Raw genomic sequence first — 25,598 nt, forward strand, 5'->3', positions numbered from 1 at the left:
ATTTTTAAAATTATGTATAAATGCACTGGGCTTTGTCTCCTTCTCTCCACCTCCCCAAGTAAGAGGGTGGAGAAGGTTGGAGCTGTTGCTGGAAATTGGGGTGGGGGGGGCAACAGAACCCTTAGCAAACTTTATTCCCTGAAGTTCGGGGGCGCTGACTTGCAGACACTATACCATGTCGTCCGTGGGCCTTGTATAAAGGGTTGAGTATCCCCAGCCACTTTTCCAGCAATATTTCTTATGTAGACATAAAGAAGCTCTGGAAGACTAGACAATAAACAATTGTTACAGTATCATCCTTGGGGTGGGGGCGGAAATGGGAACTGAGTTTCTGGGACACCAGAAAGTGAGATTCTTTACCATATAGGTCATTATATATTTAAAATTGTGTTCCGTAGGAACACAATCCTATTTAAAACCATTACACATTTCTTTTGAATTAACAGTTACTGCCACCAAGGTTACCTGGATGGCTTAAAGCCGAGAAGAAATTGTGGGAGGGGGTTCCCATGAAGGGAAGCAGACTGTCCTAGGGGTATCAGAGAACCCCACAGGCCTAAGAACCTCCCAGCCCGAACCCCCCATGGGCCGGTAACCCAAGAACTTAACTGAGAGAGAGAAGGGGCGAGGAGAGGGCACAGGTGGCCCAGCCAACCTGGGAACAGACTGCAGCTGAATCATACTGCAAAATCCACTTTCTATTTCTACACCTCGTGTTTATTCTGTTTGCAGTTGGTTTACAAGGAAAAAGCACTTCTGAAAAACTACCCTGGTCTTAGCCGAACTGAGAGAAAGAGGGATTTTCCACCCCTCTGACTCGATGCACCACCTCCACGAGGAACTCGGCAGTAGCTTCCCTCCAAAAAAGGGCAGAGCAACCGATAGAGAATAGGGACCCTGTGAATGAAAGCATTGAATCATAACTCTCTACTGAAAACCCGTGATGCATTAGCCATGGTGCCGGGTGCTGGAGGGAAAGGATGGGACTGATCTTGGACAGTGATTTCTTCCCATCAGGGCTACTCTCTCAGGAGCACCCTCTTCTCCAAAAATTAGGGGTCAAAGTGTCCAGGCATTAGAGATGCACAGACCTAAAATCACAGAGGGACAGACAACTCGCCTTCACCCTTTCTCACTCAGCCACCCAGTTCAGTTTGCAGAGCACGAGAAGGAAGAGAAAAGCAGGATCAAAGCAACAGGATTAAAGAGCCTGTGCTCTGTGGTTCCTTGGATACAAAGAAACGAAAATCTCGATTCTAGGACCTATGTTCCTGCCAGGCACAGGGGCCTAGCATCCCGCAGCCTCCCTTCCACCCTTTCCTCAGGTTTTTTCCTGGGAAACAGGAAGCATTCTTGGAGCAAAAATAGGTGACAGACAGACAGATAAATGAATAAAAAATAAAAACCAAACTGCTCCTCTGTTGGGGTCTATTTTTCCCCAGTTAAAGTTTACTGAGCTCTCACTAAGCAGCGGCACCGTTGTCAACACGGTACGTGAGTTTCCTCATTTAAGCCTGAAACAAAACTGTACAGTAATAGTAGTATCTCCACTTCTTGTACAAAAGGAAACGAGCCCCCACGCCCTGTGCCCACAACAGAGAGCAGCCTCACTGACTGCAAGGGTCTGGAGGCAGCCTCCTGGGCCTGAAGCCCGACTGTCGTCGCTTAGTGGCAGCCTTGAGCGGTAAGCTGTGCAGGTTCACTTCCCAGGTGAGTCCCTTGGGCCTGTTCCCTCAACTGGAATTTAGGGATAACGAGATACCCACTTCACAGGATTGTTGCAACGGCTAGAGGAATTTTGCCAAGTAGGATGCACATACTTTTGCCCAAATTTTTGAGGGAAAAATAAGGATGTGCATTATACATGGGTAATAGTAATTCCGTATCTATATAAATGTTTTTAATTCTTGTTAAGATTTCTTGTACCTTGTATCTGTTCTTCTGTTTTGTAATTATTTGTCACATAAAATTTCTTGTACCATACTATGTTCAGAAATAAACGCTAAAATTCCTTTATAATACAAAAAACAAGTATCTAAATATAAATAAATAATTGAATTTAAAAAATTAAAACGAAAGATTTTTTTTTCCTGAAAGTTTGGGCCAAAAACATGGGTGCGTATTATTCACGGCAGTATAGGGTAATCCTAGACCAGTCAGTTCCTGGAACAGTGCCCAGCACACAGCCACGCTGGCAAGTGTTGGCTACCATGGCAATCTGTCCAGGTTGTCTGACCCTGAAGCCCACACTCCTCTAATTAGTCCATTTACTGCTCGCCAGCATCTCCTTAAAAGTCTCACCAGACTAGCAGCTTACCTGGCATTAAGGACACAGGTGAAGCTCATGAAGGGGGCACAGAGCAGGGGCCACACCACCCTGATAAAAGGTGGAATTAAGATGATCGAGGCAGAGCTTGGGGCAAAGACTGCGGAGACCGGAGGCTGTGGTGGAAGCAACATCCCAGCTTCAGCAGCTCCCAGTTCATCTATTTCACACCTGGACTTCCAAATGCCAGGCTTCACTTGGAAACAGAATCCTGCCGCTAACCACTACCACCACCAGCAGCCACTGCGCTAGAAGCAGAAGGAAGTGGGGACCTGAGACAAATGGGAAAGGAACACTTAGGTGGGACCCAACCCTAAAGGGAAGCGGGCCATGAAGTTCAGTCAGAAGCCAAAAGGACCACAATAGAAAAAAAAATGGGGAACCACTCACTGGTCTGTATTATCTCATCCCCTGTCCCTCCCAGACTGACCGGGTGAGACAGCACCCCAGATGACAGGATTTCCTGTTTTTACACAGACCCACCATCTTGCCCCTCACAGGCTTGTCAACCCACGTTCCCACGTCTGTGGGCCTGAAGGTCAAGGCGGCATTGCTGGAGCTGGGGTCCAGCTGGGTGAGAGGTGCTGGGATGATAGGAGGGCAGGAGAGTGGGGAGCGGCAGAAATGACATAGAGAAATCACCTCGATAGGAGCCGCAATGTCCCTTGCACACAGGACAAAACCCAAGGCAGCAAAGTCCCAAAGGATGAGGTGCCACAGGGCTCATTCAGTCAGTGCAAGTGGGGACAGCCTATTGGTTGTTAAATATTTCTGTGCCATTTGGCAATTAGGGGCTGCCCCCAAGTACCCAGACCCTCTGCCCTCACCCCTTGGCGGGATCCTGCTGGGCCTCCTGACCCATGAAAAGCAGGGGACCTATGGGATCCTGCGCCCAATGCCATAGCTGGTCAGTACCTGTCCAACCTGACTGTTAAGTCCTCCAGAGATGACTCTCCTCACTTCTGCAACAGGATGTGTTTCAAGCAACAACACATGAAAACACCTCTATCCTTCTGGGGTCCATTCTATGGGGACCCATCAAAGGTGGTGTCCATGGCTCAGGTAAAATGCTAGTATCCTGCACCTCTCTTCTGTCTGCACCCCTGTGGGTGGCAGCGGGGATGGTGAAAAGATGGAGAAAACTAACAAAGAGTGCTTACTGAGCTCCTAATTACGGTTCACATGAGATGCCAGGCTGTTGGCACACAGTGTCGAGAGTTCTCCAACAGCCTCTTAAGGTGGGATTTATCCCCGTTTTGCAGATGAGAAGCGTGATGCTCAGAGTCTTGTCTGGACCATACACTGGAAGATTCCAACTCCAATTAAGGCACCTGGAGCATAGCCAGCGGTACCTCCCATGCCCACTGAGGCCAGCGGGCACAGGCCAGGGGGTTGCAGCAAACTCCTCCCAGCAGCCAGGCTCCAGCCCCCCGCTGACCAGTACCAGGCCAGACTGGGGTCCAGCATGGCCCGATGTGAACTTCCCAGAGAGCCCCGGATTTTTAGGGGGGACGTCTATATTTCTAGACACTGTGCAAGACAACCACCACATGGAGCAGCCCTAGAGATTTTGGACTTACTACTTCCTTCTAACTATCCATCCTGTCCCTCAAAGTCAAGTCTGTTTCTTAACCAGAGCAGACAAAATGTGTCAACACACAGGCAGAGTCACCTGGCCCAAAACAAGAGAAGATCTTACTTCCACTCTCCCAAACTAGGGTCCAAATTAGGGCCCTCCCAACCTATGATCTATAATGCATCTATGTCCCAGATCATCAGGGCTTAATATGGACAATGCCAGCTCTGTGTACCTCTTGCAGCCTACATACCGCTTTTAAGAACACAGGAGGCTCAGGTTCAAATCCCGACTCTACTACTAACGAGCTAACAGTTCTGGGCAAGTTAGTCCAGCACTCTGTGCCTCAATTTCCCCCTCTGTAAGACAGGAATATATAGCAGCTGCCTCAAAAGGATGTGGTGAGTTTGACAAGAGGGACTGTATCTAAAGCATGGCTCCTACTGAACACCACACAAACGTCTGCTATTACCATAAATTACCTCACGGAATCTCACTGAGACTGGTGTACTCCGCCTTCTCATCTCCTCCCAGCCGTTCTCTCAGCTGTGGGTCCCTGAGACTCCCTTACTGAGACGGAAAAATTGGAGGTGGATTTCCCTTTGCGGGCTCAGGCAGCCAGCTGACTCTGAAGGAGGATGTTTCAACGCAGACCTGTCAACGATTAAACACAATTCTTGGAACCTCCTCTTTCCTTGAAAACCTCTGGGGTTTCCTTCATGACACCTCCCTCCCAGCAAGAACAGAGAAGCAAGGTGGTTGGACAGAGAAGGAAAATGTCAGTTTCCTGCCTCAGGCCAGCTGCAGATAACTCATCTCTGGTTTCCGGAAAACCTCATCGCTGAGCATTTTTATTACTGAAGAGCAACAAAATGCTGCGAGGGAGAACAAGGCGGTGGGAGGGCATGGAGAGATGGCAAGACGGTTTCCACCGACCTCCTACCTGCTCATCCTTCAGAGTTCAACTGAGGCATCTAATCCAAATCTAATTATGTGCCCATCCTCCTCACTTCCCCAGCACTCAGGATTCAGCCATCACCCCACTTAAAACACCACACAGTTAACTGCCTGCTCAGCTTCCCTCTCTCACTCATCAGTAAGCCGTCCAAGGATGAGAACCACCTACCTCAGTGGCTACCCTGCAAACTGGCCCAGTACCTGGCAGAGCACTCCACAAATATCCATTGAACACACGAGTAAGACACCCTGGCCGGTGTGGCTCAGTAGGTTGGAGTGTCATCCTGTAGGCCAAGAAGGTTCGATTCCCAGTTGGCACATACCCAGGTTGCAGGTTCGATCCCTGGTCAGGGTGCATATGAGAAGGCAACCAATTGATGTTTCTCTCTCACATCAATATTCCCCGTCCCCCTCAAGACAATGAAAAAATGTTTTGGGTGAAGATAAAAAAAAATTTTTTTAAGTCATCAATAAGAAAATCAATGACCCCTCCCTCCCTACACACACACTCCAGCCAATCAAAAAGTGAAAGCACTTTGAAGAACCTCCTTGCATCGGTTCTTATAGGAAACAGTATACACAAATCATAGGTTTCTCACATTTTTCTAATTCTTCTTGGTCACATACAATCAGTAGAATAGTTGGCTGAAAAGAATGTTTGGAAAGAGTGTGCTCCAGTGTCACAGAGTTCGCCCACTCTTGTTCTTGGGAAAGCTCATGAAACCCAAACTGCTAACTCAGACTTGTCCCCATGGCCAAAATGCAGCCACCTCGGGATGGGGACAGGAGAGGGGCATTAAAAACCACATCAGTGTCCCACAGCGAATTTAAATCAAGAAGACACACGGGGCCAGCCCGGGCCAGAGCAGATGGTAATTCAGGGCGGGCGGATGGTAAGTTGTGATGACCAGCCCACATGTACTCTGTTTCACTAGACTGTATCTACTCTGAAAGGTCATTGTTTCCTTGCCTTTAGGGATACACAGTTGTGTACATCCTGCTTTCGAAGGCAGTTTCAGTAGAAACTACTTGGATTTATGGTCTTCCTATTGACAGAGCGAGTACGCTGACTTTTATCCAGGTAAAATTTGCCACTTTATCAAGGTGTGACATTCCTGATGAATCTGTTCTTAAAAGGTCTCCCCCTCTTCTCTTGATCTCATAATGTGTTTTAGAATTTAACCATCCTGAGTCCACAGTTCTTCCTCATAGCTACCCCAAAGTCTACCTGCTAAAATTCATACTGGAGTTCATTTTTGATGATATATCTTAGAAGACAGGACTAATTGTAATGACTGCATTTAAGGACCCAGTTACACAAAACTTCTACCTGCCTGGTCATCATTTGTATAGGCTAATACAAGGTGGGGCAAAAGTAGGTTTACAGTGTGAGTACATGAAACAAGGAGTTCTTTCTTGTATTATTATTTATTAATTATTATATTATTTTCCATACAAACAACTGTAAACCTCCTTTTGCCACAGCCTGTATTTAAAGGAATTCACTTTTCCCAGAGAATATTACTAACGCCACAGTTAGAAAGAAGGTCAGGGCTGGCGGGAGTGACCTGGGGAAACTGATTGACTGAGGCTTTGACACTGGACTTGAACAATCCAAGAAAATTTATTACTGTTTGGCTTGAGTAAAATGGAGAACTGAGAGAGTCATTTCCTCTGTTCTTTTCTCTGCGGAAAGGAGGCAGACACAGCTGGCTCTCCTTGGAAGAACCGAGCCTCACCCACATGTTAAGTCCAGCACATTCTTGGAGGGGCCCATCCAGGACCTGTCTAGTTCAAAGTGAGCTCGCCTCATCCAAACTGCTAGAGAAATCTTTATACTATGCACGGGAAAGTTCATCACATTGCCCTGTGTGCCCATGGGTGGCACTCACCATCATTTATCACTTTAGTATTGCTAAATTTTCACAATAACAGGATAATATTATGCACTGAGTGCCGTACTAATGGAATTTTTAGCATTATCTCGGTCTACCCAACCAACATGAGGTAACGCTACCTCATTACCCCATTATATGGAAGAAAAAAAAGAGACTTAGAAAAACCAAGTGCTTTGCCTAAGGTCCCACAGTTAGTCTAATCGTGACCCCCAGTCTCTTTGAACCCAAAAGCTACTCTCCTAACAAGTTAAAAAATTCTACCAAACCTAGCACAGATCTTCTTGCACAGAGAACCATCACAACTGATTGAAAAATGGGCCTGAGAATAATTTACCTTCTCTCCTTCCATATCTCCATCCCTATATTCCTAGCGTCCTCTGTTCCCCACCCTCACGCATGCGCACTGAACACTGGTCGTGCCTCAACACCGTAGAGTTTCTGGATCTATTCTGCAAACAAGTTTTTCAAAAGGAAAAAGAAGAGAAAAGGAAAATCAAAACCCAACTGCCTATTTGTATGTAACTAGAGAATAGTACGTCTCTTTGGCATTTTAATTACTGCAAAAAGGGCAGCTGTGTTTATTTCCACGTAGGCACTTAGCAATGTGGACACATGTGCAGCTCAGCTCACTTGATTCAACTTGGACGACCAGGTCATGTATAGGCCTGGGACACATTTCACGTTCCGGTCTAACCACCATCCTAGGGCCAAGGGATAGACAGTATAGAGCATGGGTAAGAGAAGCTCTGGTTTTGGACAGCTTGGACTTATTCTGGGATCAATTCACATTTGAGCAATCAGTTTCAAACTCCAACCATATGTACTTCCCATCAGCCTGAAAATCACTCAAAACATAGAGCAGAATATCCAGCAGCCCCCAAAACCCAGCAGCAGAGGGTTGTGTTAAGAATCATAGCACAGCACATGGGACTTCCGGTCAAGATGGCAGCATAGGTAGACAAGGCTTACCTTTTCACTAAACCACTTCAAAATTACGACTGAAATATAGAACCACCAGCACCACCATAAACCACCAGAGCCACCAGAAATCGAGTTAAGTTTGACAACTACCGAATTAAAGAAACCACACTCATCCAGGCTGGTAGGAGGGGCACAGATGCGGGACAGGCCAGTCCCACATCCATGTGTGGTGGATAAAATTTGGGAGGGATATATTGGGAGTGAGGAGTCCCAGCCCCACACCAGGCCCCCCAGACAAGGTTTCCAATGCCAGGAAGATAAGTCCCCACAACTTCTGGCTGCAAAAACCAGTGGGGACTGAGTAGGTGGAAGAAACTTCTGGAGCCCCAAGCAGTTCCTCTTAAAGAAGCCACACACAGACCCACCTGCTCAGACTCACTCCCTCTGGGCTCTGGTGCCAGGGAGGCAGCTTAAGGGGCACCAGTGGTATGCAGGGAGAAACTGAGGTATCTGGCATCAAGGTGAGCAGAGGCCATTGTCCCTTTTCTGGGCCCTCCTCCCACAGAGCCAGCAAACTGGTACTGTATCTAAGATTCCAGCAACATGGCTGACACTGTTTGACCCACCTTGGAGATCCCCAGAGACTCTGCTGCACCCAACTTACTGGCCCACCCAAACTGCTTTTCCATATGAGTAACTGGCATTGGCTCATGCTTCAAAACTTCCTAAATCCTCTCAAACAAGTAACAGCTGGCCTCAGCGAGCCCCAGGCCCAGAACTAGCAGCCTAGATTCACAGCTTGGCTTCACCTGGAAATCTCCAAGCCCAGCACAAGTAGCAGCCATCTCAGATTGCTTTACAACTCAGGCAGCATTGCCGCAGGCAAAACACAGGTGGGTGCTGATCTTGGCCTGCATCACCCGGAAAACCCCTACCCCAGTGTACCCCATGGATAGCTACAGACCTCGTCGGATCACCACCACCCTGCCCCTACACAGCTGATCCTCCACGGAGGGCAGAGATTGGTGGTAAGAGGGCACAGCCAATCCTTGCAGCTGACTGGCCTGGACAAATCCCTCCCATTGATCTGCCAACAGCAACCAAGGCTAAACTACAAGAGGAGGGTGTACTCAGCCCATGAGAAGGGTGTACCTCTAGTACCCAGCTTGGGTAATAGGGGAGGCTGTGCCACTGGACCCTACAGGACACCTACTACATTAGGCCACACTACCAAGACGCAGAGTCAAAGCAGCTCTACTTAATACACAAAAACAGACACAGGGAGGAGACAAAATGAGGAGACAAAGAAACATGGCCCAAGTGAAAGGACAGATCAAAACTCCAGAGAAAGAGCTAAACGAAATGGAGATAAGCAATCCATCAGATGCACAGTTCAAAACACTGGTTCCAAGCTCAAGGAACTTAGTGAGGACCTCGACAGCATAAAAAAGATTGTGTCAGAAATGAAGAATACACTAATTGAAATAAGGAGCAATTTACAGGAAAACAAAAGTAGAGTCGAACTCAAGAATCAAGTCAATGATTTGGAACATAAGGAAGCAAAAAACAACCAATCAGAACAACAAGAAGAAAAGAGTCCAAAAAAAAAAAAAAAAACTAAGGATAGTGTAAGCAGCCTGTGGGACAACTTTAAGCAATCCAACATTTGCTTCAGAGGGGTGCCAGAAGGAGAAGAGAAAGAGCAAGAAGTTGAAATCTATTTGAAAGAATAATAAAAGAAAACTTCCCTAATTTGGTGAAGGAAATAGACATGCAAGTCCAGGAAGCTCAGTGAGTCCAAACAAGATGGACACAAAGAAGCCCACCCCAAGACACATCATAATGAAAATGCCAAAGGTTAAAGATAAAGTGATAGGCGGAGGGGTGTGGGAGAATCGGTGAGAGTTGAGGGGACTAAGAAGTACAAATAAGTAGTTACAGAATAGCCATGAAAATGTAAAGTACAGTATAAGAAAGAGAGTAGCCAAAGAACTTACACGCATGACCCATGGACATGAACAAGGATGGGATACTGCCTGAGGAATTGGGGGGAGGATGCTGGGTAGAGGGGAGCAAAGGGGGAAAATCAGGAAAACTGTAATAGCATAATCAATAGTTTAAAAAAGAATCACAGCACATGAGAAATGGGCTCAGAGGCTCATGAAAGAGACGGTGGCAGAAAGTTAAAGACCATCCCTTTAACCCTTCTTCCTAAAGCCTCTCTCCGACGCTACAGTATAGTGCAAAGAGCACAGGTGTTGCTATAAACTGAATTGTGTCTTCCCACTAATTCACATATTGAAGCCCTGCACTCACCCCTGCCAATAGGATGGTATTTGGAAATGGGCCTTTGGGAGGTAATTAGGTTTATATGAGGTCAGGAGGGGAGGGGGCCCATAATGGGATTGGTGCCCTTCTAAGCAGGGGCACCAGAGAGCTTGCTCTCCCCTGGTATACATAAAAAGGAAGCCAGGTGGACAAGCAAGATGACAGCCAGGAAGACAGCTCTCCTCACACTTCCCAGCTTCCAGACAGTGAGAAATGTCTATTGTTTAATCACCCAGTCTATGGTATTTGTTATGGCAGCCTGAGCAAACTAATACAGGTGTCTAAGTCAGACAGGAGTTCAAATCCTAACTCCACCCTTCATGGCTGCATGATGTTAGACAAGTTATTTTGTTTTTTAAATTGTCTTTTTATTGATTGATTTTTAGAGAGAGATGAGAGAGAGAGAAAAAAAACATCGATTTATTGTTCTACTTACTGATGCATTCATTGGTTGATTCTTATATGTGCCAGACTAGGGATCGAACCCGCAACCTTGGCATATTGGGATGATGCTCTAACCAACTGAGCTACCTGGCCAAGGCCTATTTTGTTTTTCTTATCCACAATTTTGTGGCTATACCACTGGTGACAATGGTTGCCCCATGGGGCTGTGAGGAGGTAAATGTGATCATGCAGGCAAAAGATGCCTAGAGTTTTTCCTAGGGAGTTCCTAGAGCTCCCTTCTCCCTCCTTGCGTGGCCTTAGTGCTAGACTCTGGGATGTGACACCCCCATCAGCCATGACTCCCCCATGCATGCCACAGCTGACCTTATAAACAGGTAAGCTGATAGCCCAAATTCATCCCACAGATGTGTCTGTTTGGCCTGGACCAATGTTTGAGGAAATGTGGATTATTTATCAACATTTAAAATCCAGAAAATTTCATATAAAAATCCCAGTTTCCTGTTCTTGAGAAATCAAATAAGATATCACTGAACCTGCTCTCGGCTGGGGTAATCCCCTTTGGGCAGGGGGTGCGCTCTCACCTCCTGGCACTCAGGCCTCGCCCATTTGAAAGATCTGCTTGGTACCTGAAGGCTTCTGAGTTAACAGCCCCTGAGCTAACAGGGCTGGTGAAATCTGGCGAGGCCTGTATTTTTCCTAGCTGCCCACAAACAAGGACTTTAAATACAATTTCAGGGTTGGTCTCCTGAAGTGAGGAACAATTAGCACATTCCTGAGTCACCGTTTTTTATTTATACTTCTATTGTGAGCTCAAGAACCTTCAGAGAGAGGAGAGGCCAGGGTCTTAGTTCTTAGAGTCAAACTGAGCTCCTGTAACTGGGATTGGCTGATCTCTGTCGCTCAGCTCCGTGGGGCCTCAGTTTCCTCCTGTGTGAAAGGAGGCCTTGGGCTAGATGATATTTATCGACCCTTTCCACATTTGTGTAATTATTATGTGAAATTCAAGCCCCTGGGTAGAAATTTAACACAACTCTGTTTACTTCTGAGCTCTAAAGGTTTTAATGAAAGCAGAGCTCTTAAAATACCTCATTGACCCTTGACAGGGTCTTGACTAAGTGTAAACAGGACCTGAATAATGGCCTTGTTTATTGTTCTGCCCACTCCAGGGTTGGGTCTTTTGCCTTGATGTTTTGTACTTAACGCACCAGACAGGAATGAACACCAGGGCATTAAAAGGCCTGGTATTTAACCTCCTGTCCCGAGGAGACTCACCTGCCTCTCTGCCCTCACTTCACACCATTACCCAACCTCTGGTGCTCTATGCACGTGGGTCTCCTTTCAGTTCCTTGCTCATTGCCACTACAGGGCCTTTGCACCTGCAGTTCCCACCACCTGGAGCCCTGTTTGCCTAGTTGATTCCACAGATGCATCACAGCCCATTCCTGGCCTCCTTGGCAGGACCAGGTCATCATGACACGTGCTTTCATCACTCAGCTCTGTGGCAGCACCTGTCACAGCTGCACTTCCACATGTTGTAGGTGTGATTGGTTGACTAATGATTATCTCCCAGATGGAATATAAATTCCAGGGGAGCAAGGTCCATATCTGTCTTTGCTCATTGTTGTCTCTCCAGTGCCTGGCCAATAGGGAGGCTCAAATATTTGGTGAATGAATGAATGAAAAGTTGACACTACTCTACTGAGATTCTGAAAGACAATGAACTCCTCAAGGACCTGCCCTGACTGGTGTAGCTCCATGGGTTGGGCATTGTCCTGCAAAGTAAAAGGTCACCAGTTGGATTCCCAGTCAAGGCACATGCCTAGGTTGCAGGTTCAGACCCCAGGTGGGGCATGTAGGAGAAGCAGCTGATCGATGTTTTTCTCTTTCTCCTTCCCTTTCCCACTCTCTAAAAATAAATAAATAAATTCTTTAAAACAAAAAAGAAGATAGCTACCCTCTACCCTGGCCACACACACACACACACACACACACACACACACACTCTACATACTTGAACAAATGGATAAATCCCCTCTGGAGTAGAAGTCTAGAGGGATAAGGGTCTCCGAACTTAACAGCCATAAGAACCGACAGAAGGAGCAACAAGAACCAAGCAGAAAACAAAACTTAAGCTGAGGCTCCGGGTGGGGCAGCCCCCTCTGCCCCAGCTCAGGCCCACAGGAAGTGGCCTCTGGCCTGGGCTGTACGTACCTGATATTTTCGTTCAGTGCATAGAGCTCGTTGCTTTGCAAGCCTCCGCCTTTGAAGACGTTGATCACAGCAGTCTGGACACTGCAGGGAAGAGAAACAACCCCTGGTTAGGGGATCTGCCTCCCCAGGGCCATCTCAACGAGCAGCCCAGGGCCGTAGGGGGCTGAAGGGGCCAAAACCCCATGGCATAAACACGGCCACATTTCCCATCCCTGGGACCCATCGTTTTCCTTCCAGGGTGCCTGGAGAGGAAAGAAGACTGAAGTCAAGATGACCCAAAAGCAGCCCCTCCCTCCATGTCCCCTGGCAGGCTGGCAGTCTTCTCCCTCACCTAGCTCCCTGGCAGCCCTGCTGGGGAGTGGCAATGATAACGGGCAGGCAGTGGGACCGGCTCAGGAAACTGCGAGGCCAGCACCACTGGGCCCGGAAGGGTCTGCAATCCTGTTTACTACAAGCAGCAGCTGACCCACGCCTGGGGCTCCTTCACCTGGGAGGCCCTGTCTTCAGAGGGCAGCCCTGGGCTAATAAGAAATGATCATTCCTTGCCTTTTTTTTTTTAATAGTACTTTCCCCAGAAGACTCTCACCTGGCACTAGCCTCACTTGCTCCTTCCATCCCCAACCCTGTGAGGTGTACAGGCAGTACAGTTAACCCTTGACCATATAGAAGCCAACAGGGAAGTCTTGACCCCACCTTCTCTGGGGCCCCAGCCCAGTATTTCAACAAGGAGCTGATTACAAGCTTGTCTTTGCCAAGGGTTCCAGGCCTTTGTTTTTAAAGAACAAGGACCCGGTTAACATCAAAACATTTCAGAGCCCCTTCTCCCTCCCCATCATAAGAGTGGTTCGTTCATTGAGAAAATCCATAATGCTCCAAACTTCTGATCCAAAAGAAGTCAATAATGTTTTCAAATAATGGTGCATTTAATTTATCCAAAGAGTAAGTGCATATTGATTTGAAAAACAGTGGCTCTCAGAAGCACGAGACAGAGTATCAGTTCTTTTACTCAGTGCTTGGTATGCAAAGGTCAGCTGGACACCTTACAAAGCAAGCCCAGTATTTCCTCTCCCAACCACCTGTGACTCATTGGTTAGGTGATGATCTCTGGTTTATGCTGCTCAACTTTTCACAGATACCTGTCTTATCTTCCCAAAGAAGTGGATGGTGACTTGAGGTTACTTATATGGCCCCCACCTTGGGTCCTCTGAGTTGGGGATATGACAAATGAGCATGAATAGTAACTGTAAGATCCAACCCAACTGTCCCGGGCTGGTTAACCAACTATGCTAGCCCAGAGGCCCCCGGTAGTCCACTCTGCCTCTACTAAAATATATTCTCCGTAGGAAAACACCCTCTCTTCATGAATTGCCTCTAGAACCATGACCTTCTGAAGCAGAGATCTCAGAAGCAGCAGAAGCTTAGCCAGTCCTCGGCCCTGCCCCGGCCCTTGGCAGCCCCCCACTCCACACCTGGCTGCCTCCTTTACCTGTTCCAGGCCGAGTTGGAGCTCAGCTGCAGGGCCTGCCGGGTGGCTTGGAATCGGGGCAGGTCGCTGAGCACCGGAGAGCTCATGAAGCGTGGTCTAGGCCTGCGGAAGGAGCCCATCTTGTGGAACTCGGTGGGCAAGCCGGGAACGAAGCCACGGGTCATAAGTCCAGGCGAGGGACGGCTTCTCCTCTGGACCAAAAGGTTCCAACTGCCCACAGAAAGGGCTTATCCCAGGGCTGCTGCCTTCAGGCTCTCAGGTTTTCTTAAAACCACAATTTCAGCCAACATCTGAAAAGAGAGGGCAGCTTTTATTGAAAACTCCTAGGCTGAGCAGACCACCTCTGAGCGGAAGTTAGCTGGGACTTTCCAGCCAAACTATCCTAAAAACAACTCTGGGACCCCCCCAGTAACCTCTGTACCCTGCAGGTTCCTAGTCACAAGTTTTGGGTTCAACAGTGTGGTCACCCCAAAGCAGGAAGGCAGTGCCAATGGGGCCAGGTTGAGGCCAGCCCTACACAAAAGAGATTTCTAAGTGTGTTTGACCATAGCTCCTGTGCACACCCACCAAAGTTCAGGCACTGGCTGCATTTCTGCGGACCCCACAATGCTGTGCATTAAAAGGCAGCCCCTGTGCATTGCTCAGTATTTCCTAAAGTATCTGTGCCTCTTTGCTCAGGCACATCTGCCCCTTACCTATCACTCATTCATCCATCCCATCAGAACTGATTTATCGAGTGCTTACAGTTTATTAACCCCTGGGGCATCCAAGTATTTCTAAGACCTAGTCCCTGTGCTTGAGAGGCTCATGGTCTATGGAGAAGATAACTGTCTGTGTATTCATTCATGCAAGAAATATTTAGTGAGCACCTACTATGCGGCAGGCCCTCACTCAGGACCTGGGGATATAACAGTGGCCCTGGAGACTGTGGTCCCTGCCCCGCATGTTCCATGTCGACATTCTTACTCCCTTTCCCAGGCTTTCTGATTGTATCTACTGCTCCTCTTACCCAGAATTCCTTCCTTTTCCTCTCCACTTATCTAAATCTAACTCACCTTGCAGGGCTGGGTACAAGGGTACTGACCCCTGAGCAGTTTTTGGAAGATGTTATGGCTCCCTGGTTAATGGCAATGGCTTGGCAGTGAACCTTGGTTCGAGGCCCAGTGAGGCCCCTCCCAAGTTGTGAGACTTTGGGCACGCTGAGTCTCAGAGTCCTCAGCTGTCAGCACTGTCAACCTCCCAGGACTGACAAGACCTGAAATGAGACCACGTGACACACCTTCAAGGGGTGTCTATTTCCATTCAGACCAACCACTTTCATTTTTTTTACTTTCAATTTTATTTTGTGCTGGTTTCAGGTGTACAGCTTAGCGGTTAGACAGTCATATACTTGACACAGTGTTCCCCTCGACATTTCCAGTCCCCGTCTGGCACCGCACAGGGTTATTACCGACTCTATTCCCTGTGTGGCAATTTACACCCCCGTGACTATTCGTAATTACCAATTTGTCAGACCAATCGCTTTCCTTCTCGGCACCTCTGGACCTGCCATTTCAGGCCCTTATTCTTTAGTGAACCCAAAGTCCCAATTGATGACTTAAAGTGAGTTTTGGAGCTGATCAGAGTGGAGAACAAAATAAACACCACAGAGGTTAGAGTCACTTTTTTCTCGGGGGTTTTGCAGCTTAGCCCAGAATATTCTCATTGCAACCTCTCTCACCAGCCAGCTCTGCTACGTTCCCAAAACCAAAGCTGCAAAATAAATGTCCACCTTCAGGTTGAGAGGGGGTGAGGTTTTGCAGCCCCAGCTGTAGCATCTGAAGAAGGAGAAACCAAGGTGTCATCTCCCAATCGAACACTACCCTGGTCAGAAGAGGAATGAGGCTCTGAGACAGCCACGGAGGCCATCTAACCGGAGGGCATGGGAGGGGTCAGCAGCTGTCTAGGCTACAGGCAATGGTCACAGTGACAATGAACTTGTAAGACCAAGAGCCCAAGAAGGAATGGTTTACCCTACACCTGTGAAATTTAAAGGGAAGCAGACTTGTGCACCATTTTCTCTTGTAGTCTTCTGTCCCTCCACTCCATTCTCAGAAGGAGTCAGTAGTGACAAAATCGATCAGTGAACGCGGGGGAAGTCATAACATGCCTGCTCAAGTTTCAGAGGGTCTCGGTAACTCCACAAGTGCCACTGGAATCTGGAAAGCTCTATACAAATCAGTGAAGGAGGCACAGAAGTCATAAAACCACGGACGCCCCTTCAGAGTCCTTAAACTGCCTGGTTCGTCCAGCAAAGGCCACACTATAAAGAGAGGATTCATTCTGCTGCCTTCTTTAAATGGGCCTGCTAAGTGCAACTCATCTGTGTAATTATAGGATATTACTCCTTTTACGAGAATCTTAAACTTGAGGTGATGGAGCTGCCTCCCACTCCGTGGCAGTGGCACAGGAAAGGAGGAAAGTGAGCTGAATGAATCACCTCGGGTGTTTACCTTCCGGCTGCCTGCCAAGACAACCACTTCTCCAGGAGGCTGTGCGACACCTGGTGTCACAGGGCTGGCTCCTGTCCCCTCCACTTCTCAGTTGATGTCCCCCCTCCAGACCTCCCACTCCAAGCCACGTACGCATCCAGCAAGACACACAGGCAGCCTCATCCACACAGATGACCCTTTTTAAAGAAGGGTAATTTTCAGCCAGCAGGGACGAGGACTGCAGCTCCCACAGCCTCCCATCAGCTGCGGAGGATCACACAACCAGGAGCTTCCTCTGACTCATTTCTCACCGGAAATCTGCCACCCTCAGATCCTGACGGGCTGAAGACAACCCAAAGCCCACCATCCCGACTTCTGGACAGGCCTCTGCAGAGCACCACAGAGAGGAAGCTGCTGGCAGCCCCGACAAGAGCAGCCAGAAGGGAAAAGCTGACGCCCTACATCCCCCATCTCCAGCGCTGGCCCCGCAGGCACAGGCTTGTCCTGAACTAACTGTGACAAATCAGAAAGTGACAAGACAGATGGGGCCTTAGAGAGCTGCCAATCCAGGCCCCCATTTATAGGCGAAGCCCAGAGGAGCAGAGGAACCTGTCCAGTGTCGCCAAGATAGGAGAGGCTAGCACGGGCTGGAACTCAAGCTCCCTGACTCCTGATCCAGGAAGTTCCCCAGCCCCCACCTAGGCCGTTCTGCAAACTCCTAGAAGACAGGCATGGGGACTTACTCATCTCTGTATCCTCAAGCTTAAGTGTACTGCTTAAGGTAAGGACAAAGGAAAGGAGAGCCCCTAAGGCAGCATCCACTGCCTGCCGGACAGGATGACGAGTACCGGAAGCTAAACATACTCAAGCTTCACAAAACCCCACTGGAAAATCAGAGAAGTTAGTAACCTGCCAGAAGTCACACAGCTAATAAGTGGCAAGCCACGGACAGGTACCCAGACTGGCCTAACGCTACAGCCCCTACCCACTTAATCATGCTACCAAACTCCACCATGAAATCAGAATCGAACCGACCAAGTGAGTCAGGGAACACTCAGTCGCAAGATTTCCTATCCAAATTTAAATCTCATGCCCCTGAGATACGTTGACATAAGGGACTCTATGACCACATTTGATGGGGGCAAGAGGAGCAGGATGAAGGGAGAAAGCATGGCCTGCCCTAGGTATACATCCTCTCCTTATGAGCTGTGTGGCCTGGGGCAAGTTACTTGACCTCTCTGAGCCTCCGCTTCCTCTGGCATGAAATGAGCACCCTAACAGTGATGACCTCAGGGCTGTATGAGGATAAAAGCACTTAAAACAGTGCATGGCAAACAGCAGATGCTACATCACTGCTTGTTAAATAAATAACACAAATTATTTCTAAATCTCCAAGCAAGGGCATTAGCAGGAATACAACAGCACTTCCACCTGCTTGCGGTGGTGACCTCAGCAACACCTGGAAACTGCTGGGGAGGAGCAAGGTCTCTAGTCCCAGGGGTGGTCACAGTGCATTGGGGCCTCGCCTCCTCGGCCCTTTGGTAGCTCATGGTGGTGTCTACTGACTGACCCTTCACGTCTGTGTAGCGCATTCCTCAGTGTCAGAGTGTTTCCACACACACTCACACTTCTAAATCTTACTCTACTCCTATAAGGCAGGTTGAGCAGGAATTCTGTCGAATGAGGAAACTGAGGTCCCAACAGGCTATGTGATGTGGCCAAGGCGGGAAAGCTCTGGGTCCGGGAACCAGACCCAGCTGAAGGTCTCCCAGCCTCAGCCGGCCTGCCACATGCGCCCTGCAGGTGATTCCCCTTTCCCGCCCCTATACATCTTTAAATATTTTCATGATGACACAAACTTACAAAGGAGTTTGTATACACACAAACACACACACCTTAAATGAGGATAAAATGACTGCTGCCAACTTAAGGAATACACTGTGACCTTAGCCATCCCATGTGCTTCTATTTTTCTGATGTCAGCAAATCTGCTCATTTATTACAAAAAGTGTAAACACTCACAGAAGCCTACAAGACAGAAAACAAAAGGCCTCCCTCTGGCCCTTCACTCACACAGGGAAGCTGCCCAGGACTTTCTGAGATGACAGAAACGTTCCCCAGCTGTGCTGTCTGATGTGACAGCCACAAGCCACGTGTGCCTGGCTACTGAGCCCTTCAAATGTGGTTTCATGGCTGAGGAACTGAATTTGAATGTCATTTAATTTTTAATAACCAGACATATGTGCACACTCATTATTTCAATAAAAATGGGCAAATTGTCCCTTTAACAATACATCCTGGGCATCTTCCCATATCACTATATATTTATCTACATCATTATTTGTAATGGTTTCTTAACTATTTCATTTAGGGGCTACCATACTTGGTTTAACCAGTCCCCCACAGGTGGATATTTCAGTAGTTTCCAGCTTTTTGTTACTGCAGAGAAGGAGCATATCTACCCTTCTTAGCAACCACGTGACCATCTGCGGGGAGTGCATTCCCAGAAGTGGAACTGCTGGATCAAAGGGCCTGGTGATTTTTAGCTTACCCACCCCCACCACTTTCAGCCCAGAAAGTGCACCAGGCCTGGAACTCAGAAGCACGAATGCTCGCTAGAGGCTTTGGAATCAGACAAACCCTGGCACCGATGCTCATTCTGCCACTCACTGACAGGGTTGGGCAGGAAAACTGGTGCTCCAAAGATAGAGTCACTTCTTAGTCCCCAGGATCTCTGAACATGACCTTAGATGGCAAAAGATGTGATTAAGCTAAGGATCCTGAGAGAAGGAGTTTGCCCTGGAGGATCCATGTGGGCCCATAAATACAATCACCTGTATCCTTGTCAGAGGGATGCAGAAGGAAACTGGAGACAAGAGGGAAAACACACAGGTTTACAAAGAGGAGAAGGTGATGTGAAGATGGGAAGCAGAGACTGGAGGGATGCAGCCCCAAGCCAAGGAACACTGGCAGCCACCAAAGCAGAAGAAAAGAAACAGATCCCCCAAAGTCAGCTAGAAATTGGGATGCTGTGGGCAAAAGGAAGGGAGGGAGGGAGGGAGGGAGGGCCAGCAGGAGGGAGGAAGGAAGGAAGGAAGGAAGGAAGGAAGGAAAGGAGGAAGGGAGATTGTCCCCTAGAGCCACTGGAGAGGATACGGCCCGGTGACACCCTGTGACTCTGGACTTTTGGCCGCCAGAACTGTGAGAGAATAAATTGCTATTGTTTTAAGCCACCAAAGTTGTAGAAATTTGTTATTGTGGCCAGAAGAAATGAATGCGCTCATTGTGCAGCCTGGGATCACTCTGAACTGCAGTCTCTACATTGGAAAAATGGGAATAGCCAGAGTTACGTTGGAGAGTTGTGGTGACGAGAAAGGCTGCCTATGAAGTGCCTGGTCGGATTCCTGGAACTATGCAGGTCTAGGCGCAGGTGCAGTGGAGGTCTAGGCAAAGGTGCCAGAGTCAGGCTTACTGTGTGACCGGGGCAAGTGACTTAGGATTGGTATGGGGTTGGATGGAATGATTCAAGTACGGTTTAAAATTGTCCTGCTATGCGAGAAGTACTTGACAAATGGTACCCATTATTGATTTTTATTACCACCATCACCACTGTATTAGTCTTCTAGGGCTGCCGTGACCAAATACCAGAGCGAAAGGCTTAGACAATAGACATTCGTTTGCTCGCAGTTCTAGAGGCTGGAAGCCAAGCTGCCAGCTGGTTTGGTTCCTTCTGAGGCCTCTCGCCTTGGCTTGCAGATGGCCACCTTCTCACCGTGCCCTCACACGGTCTTTCCTCTGTGTGTGAGCTCCCTGGTGTATCTCTGTCCGAATTTCCTCTTCTCGTGAGGACACCAGAAGACTGGATCAGAGCCCACCCTCACAACCTCGTTTTAACTTACTCTCCTGTTTAAAGGCCCTGTCTTTGAATACATTCACATTCTGAGGTGCTGGAGGCTAAATCTCCAACATACAGATTTTGGAAAGACACAGTTCAGCCACAACTACCACCACCACCACCATCATCATCATCAAAAAAGTTATTTGCCTAATGTCTCTGAGTTAAAAAAAAAAAAAAAAAGCAGTGTTTTGGTAGGTGTTCTCTTCCGAAGGACCAATGTAGTTAACATTTAGAAAACTGTGCTTCTAAAATGATTTAAAGCCTAAGTTTTAGGCACTTAAAGGGTTCACTTCCCCTGTCTGGAAAGCTGGGTCCTGGATTCATGAAGCACTGTCTCAGTTACTGGGTTATCGGGCCTCATCACTGCCTGAGCTCTCCCAGGCTCACCGGGCAAGAGTTTCTTTGAGAAGCTCCACAATCAGCACCTGGGATGTGTTTCCTGGAGAAAAAGAAGGCAAAGTGTTGCTCTCCCATCCCTGCTGCCCAGGCCAGGGCACAAGGAGGGGCACAGCCAGGGGGCGGGGCCAGCGGGCAGAAGAAGGTGGAACTCTCAGTGGAAAATGCAAATGAATTCCACTAAGGCACCAACCTTGACTCTGAAAAGGGAAGTAGATGAATGGCACAACCTAAAATAAAGAAGTGGGCGGCTTAGAGTGACTCTGAGGCTTCCAGGAAAAAGCCATCCTGCGTGTAAACAACAAAGTCAAAGAAAACTGAGCACAGTCTGATGCGACCGCCCCCAAATTAGGAAAAGCCAGTTCCCAGGGGAACCAGGCAGGCAGTGGGCTTACACAGCTCTGCTCAGGACCTCCTCCCGCCAGGGTCCCCAAGCACAGAACTCTCCCCTGGGACAGGGACACCGGAACAGAGGGCCACATCCTTCAGGACTTAGACATTGTCACTTCACTCGGCCGGTCCACTCTCCAACTACAGCCAGAATTCTCTTTGTAACGACGACGATGAAAACAGTAGCACCATTCAATGAGTTCTAGTTGTAGAGCAGGCGCTTACCATGAACTATCTCAGTGGTTTTAAAATGACTGTCGGGGGTCTTCACCCAAAATCTCCAATGAAATAGGTCAGCAAGGAAATCATCAGAGCGCACCAATCACATTATGGGGAAACATACTTACTACATGTGTTCTCATGTGTACCGAGTCAACATGGACCACATAGTTCACGTGTGTGTATGTAGCACTCAAAATGTGTGAAAGCCCTTGTCTGGTCTTCACAACCTCCAGGACCCTATTGCTGGCCCCGTTTTACAAAGAAGGAAATGGAGTGCCAAGCGTTTAACTTGTCAAAGGTCACGTGGCTTGTGACAGGCGGTACCGGGGCCACAACCCAACAGTCCGGGACCCACCATGCTCACATCGCCCTGTAGCTTCAATGCCTTCAAAGGTTCTGCAGAGCTCTTAGAATAAACCCCCAAACCCCATCCTCACACCCTTACCTCCCACCACTGCAGGCCGGCTCACTGGCCTTCCTTCATTTCCTCCAACAGCACCTGCTCTTGCCTACCCCAGGACCTTCGCACACGCTGTGCCCTCTGTGTGAAATACTTCCCACCCACTTCTCTGGGTTCAGACCCACACCTTTAGTTCACAGAGTCCGTCATTTGTTCACAGAGGCCCTCCTTCAGCCCTACCCCTGATTCAGTCACACACCCCCACAGACCGCCCTCCTCACCTCCTGTGTTGTCCTGTCACGATCTACCACAGCAAACCATACGAAACGACTTCTTATTGTGTATGTGTGGTCCATAAGGGCAGGCAATGGGTCTGTCCTGTTCTCAGATGCATCCCCAGGGAGTATGGGGCAGGAATTCACAGATATTTGATGAATGAGCAAATGAACCCGCCATGTGAGAGGCACTATAGCTGGGAGGGACACAGGAAGTGTAAGTATCACCTGAGAACACCAACACTTAAATTACGTAAAGTTTTACCATATGAAAACATCCTGGTATTGAAATCAGATCACCCTAGGTTTAAATCCAGCTTCTACAATGTATTAGCCGGGTGACCTGGGCAAATGACTCGAACTCTCTGCATCTCAGCTTCCTCATGTGTCCAATGGGTGTGACACTTCTCTCAACATTGTTAAGATTAAACAAGACAACCTAGTTCATGGCCTGGCCCATAGTAAGGCCAAAAAATAAAAAACTGTAGCTAGCAGTAATATTTTTATATAACACTGTGTTCTTCACTAAACCGTGATAGGCTCCAAAAGATGACAGAGGGCCAGGGTATGGGGCAATGGACCCTCTCACACATTGCTGGAAGGAGAGCAGTGTGGGGCAGCTGTTCCGAAGGGGGATTTGACAAGACCTACCGAAATGACAAAGGTTATGGCCTCTGACCCAGCAATTCTACTTCCAGGAGTTTTTCTCCAGGCATGTCAACTGACTTACATAACGAGGGATTTCACCGCAGCCTTCTTTATGCCAGCAGTGGGTTGGAAGGAACCTAAGTGCTCAGCAACAGAGGACCAGCCGTGTAACGAGTCCTGCACAGCTCTACGAGAGGCGAGAGCTCTTCACGCATTGATCAGGGTGCTCTCCCGGGGACACTCGCAGGGATGTCCAAACATTTGGCATCTCTGGGCCACCCTGGGAGGAGAAGGGTTGTCTTGGGCCATGCATTAAATACACAAACCCTAATGAAAACCAAAAAAAAAAAAAAATCTCATAATGTTTTAAGTAACTGTATGATCTTGTGGTGGGCTGCATTCACAGCCATCCTGGGCCACATGCTGCCCACAGGCTGCGGGTTGGACACCCCAGCAAATGAAAGTATGCTAAATAGCTAAATGCAGAATCCTGAGTTCACATATTATGCTTCCATCTATGAAAAAAAAAGAGCATTTACATATTTCACTATATGTGCACAAAATATCTTTGAAAGGACAAACCGGAAACTGCTAACCCTGGTTTCCCGCAGGGAAGGGAGCTGGGTGGTGGGAACACCGTGGGGAAGAATTTTCTCTATAAACCTTCTTGTACCTTTGGCCTTTAAAACATGAAAATGTATTGCTTATTCAAATAAGTAAGAATGAACCACAGTGAACCCCCTTCCCCAGCTCCCTAAAAAAAGAAAGACAAAAATACAGGTTATAGGATTTGTTCAAAGTCACTCAGCTGTTTGAAGGAAGTTGGGATTCAAACTTGGCTTCTGATCCCAAGTTTGGCACCCAATCTATTACAGTCCATTCACTTATTCAACACAAATTTATTTATTCAGCACTTATTCTACAAAGGAGCTGCCTTGTGTAAGGACACATGGGCCAGAAAATAAACCCTGGTAAGAACAGAAGTTAAAAGGAAGAACCACTTTCTTTCCTTTTTGCACCATGTAATACATACTTCAAAAGGTCCAGGCCTGGAACATCACAGAGAGGGGACAAGGCCTGCCCAGGCTCAAGGAGGCAGCCACACCATGACTCAGTCCAGTCTGGCTTTTACCATATCGGGACATAAGCCCAGTTTTGCCAGATGTGAATTTTCCAAGAAAAGCCAGAAATCCAGATGTTTAAAAATGGAAAATCACCAGATCTGTAAGTGTTGGCACCTAACTCACCAAGACGACTAGCACTTCAGGAGCTCAACATACAGGTCTGTGACCTTTATTTCTCCCATCGCAGCTATGGCCACCAGCCACGTCCCACCTTTGAGCCAGGGCCTAAGCCAGGTATAATGTAAGCCTGCATGAACCAGCCACTGTGGGCTCCGGCAAGTCCCTTCCCTTCCCTAGAGCTTATCAACTAATTAAGAGTCTGGCCTAGTGGGTAGCCATAAAGATCTCTCAGCATCGCCAGGTAAGCATTCAGCCCCTACCTGAGAGCCTGGGCACCTCTGGGGGAGTAAGTAGCACAGCACAAACCCAGAACCTTCCGCTGATGTTTCCACTCCCATTTACCACATCATCCAGCTGGCCAGCCTCTTAACTAGCTGGCTCTCTGTCTTATCTCACTCTTAACCCCACCACCGAGTGCTCAATTCCTCTTTGTATTGTACACACACCCAGGTCCACTCTTCACACCGTGCAGGCCAGCAGCACCCGGGGGGCAGCTAAAAGAAACACACAGCAAACAGAACCCACCAAGCCAGCCTGGGAAACTGGATCTGACCTCCACACGCCAGACCTTGCCCACGGGATGGAAACCAAGTCAGAAGGAGGTCTGCAACAGCGGTGAGGCCATTTTGCAAATCAAGTGCCTAACGTGGCTGTTTTACGTAAAACAGCATCTGCCATCAGAGGCTGCCTGTCTGTGGTGGTCAGGGTGGTGGCAAGGCTCTACTGGCACCTGTCACCTCAGTTCATTTCTACCCTAAACCGCTGAAGTAGGTTTTATTATTCCCATTTTGCAGAGGGCAAGACAGAAGATGGGAATTAACTTGCCCAAGGTCAGGCTGGTAAGAGGGACCCAAAGTGGGACCCTATTTGATTCCAGGGCCTGAGCCCCTAACCCCCCAATAGGCAACCCTCATGCCTGCACACACATGGGCGAGAGCTAAATGCCACCCATGACTTCCCATCTTAGACATTATCAACAGCTTCTTACCTTGTCCGGGCAGCAAGCACAGGCAGCGAGTGTGCTCTGTCCCTTACAGGAAGGAGGCTTTGTTTTGTTTCGTTGTGGCACTTACCAAGCCAGCTGAAGTCATCGTGTTTGTTTACTTGTTCACATTCTGACTATCCCTCATAGCATGTAAGTTCCTCAAAGTCAAAGACCTCGCCTGCCTCATTCACTGCAGTATCCTGCTGTGAGCACAGTGCTGGCCACGTGAAAGGGGCCCAGGAAGTATTCTTGAATGATGGAATGAAATGTGGACTTTCAAGCCACTGGGAAGAACAGCTTTCCCATTTCCAAGGGACCAGAAAAAACCCCCTTCACAGCTGACCGAGCTAGGGTCCACCTAAGCATTACTGAACGTGAACCCTAGGTCTGTTTACTGGTCACTGGAGCCTATGAACGTGGCAGAGGGGAGGCACCTTCTGCATAGCACAGCATGTTTGTTTTGATTGAGGACCAACTTCGCAACTCTTAGGAGACAAAAGCCTGCCAAGGGACAGATACTCACTGCTCCAAAGGAGAAAATGTTAAGGGTCAAGTTCGGAC

General features: G+C 48.2%; 1 protein-coding gene across 1 annotated transcript in view; it reads right to left on the bottom strand.

Moving 5' to 3' along the window:
* The window catches only part of PRR5L (proline rich 5 like), a 49,472-nt gene extending 35,165 nt beyond the window's left edge, over nt 1-14,307 (bottom strand). The window contains exons 1-2 of the mRNA XM_045194293.2: nt 14,109-14,307; nt 12,623-12,703 (exon numbers count right to left, since the gene is read on the bottom strand). Coding sequence (XP_045050228.2) covers nt 12,623-12,703; nt 14,109-14,272 — 245 coding nt within the window. The 5' untranslated portion in view covers nt 14,273-14,307. The remainder of the gene's footprint in view (nt 1-12,622; nt 12,704-14,108) is intronic.
* Between the last annotated feature and the right edge of the window lie 11,291 nt (nt 14,308-25,598).

This window comes from Desmodus rotundus, chromosome 5 (genome assembly GCF_022682495.2).
Source record: "Desmodus rotundus isolate HL8 chromosome 5, HLdesRot8A.1, whole genome shotgun sequence".
In the NCBI taxonomy this organism is placed as follows: Eukaryota; Metazoa; Chordata; class Mammalia; order Chiroptera; family Phyllostomidae; genus Desmodus; species Desmodus rotundus.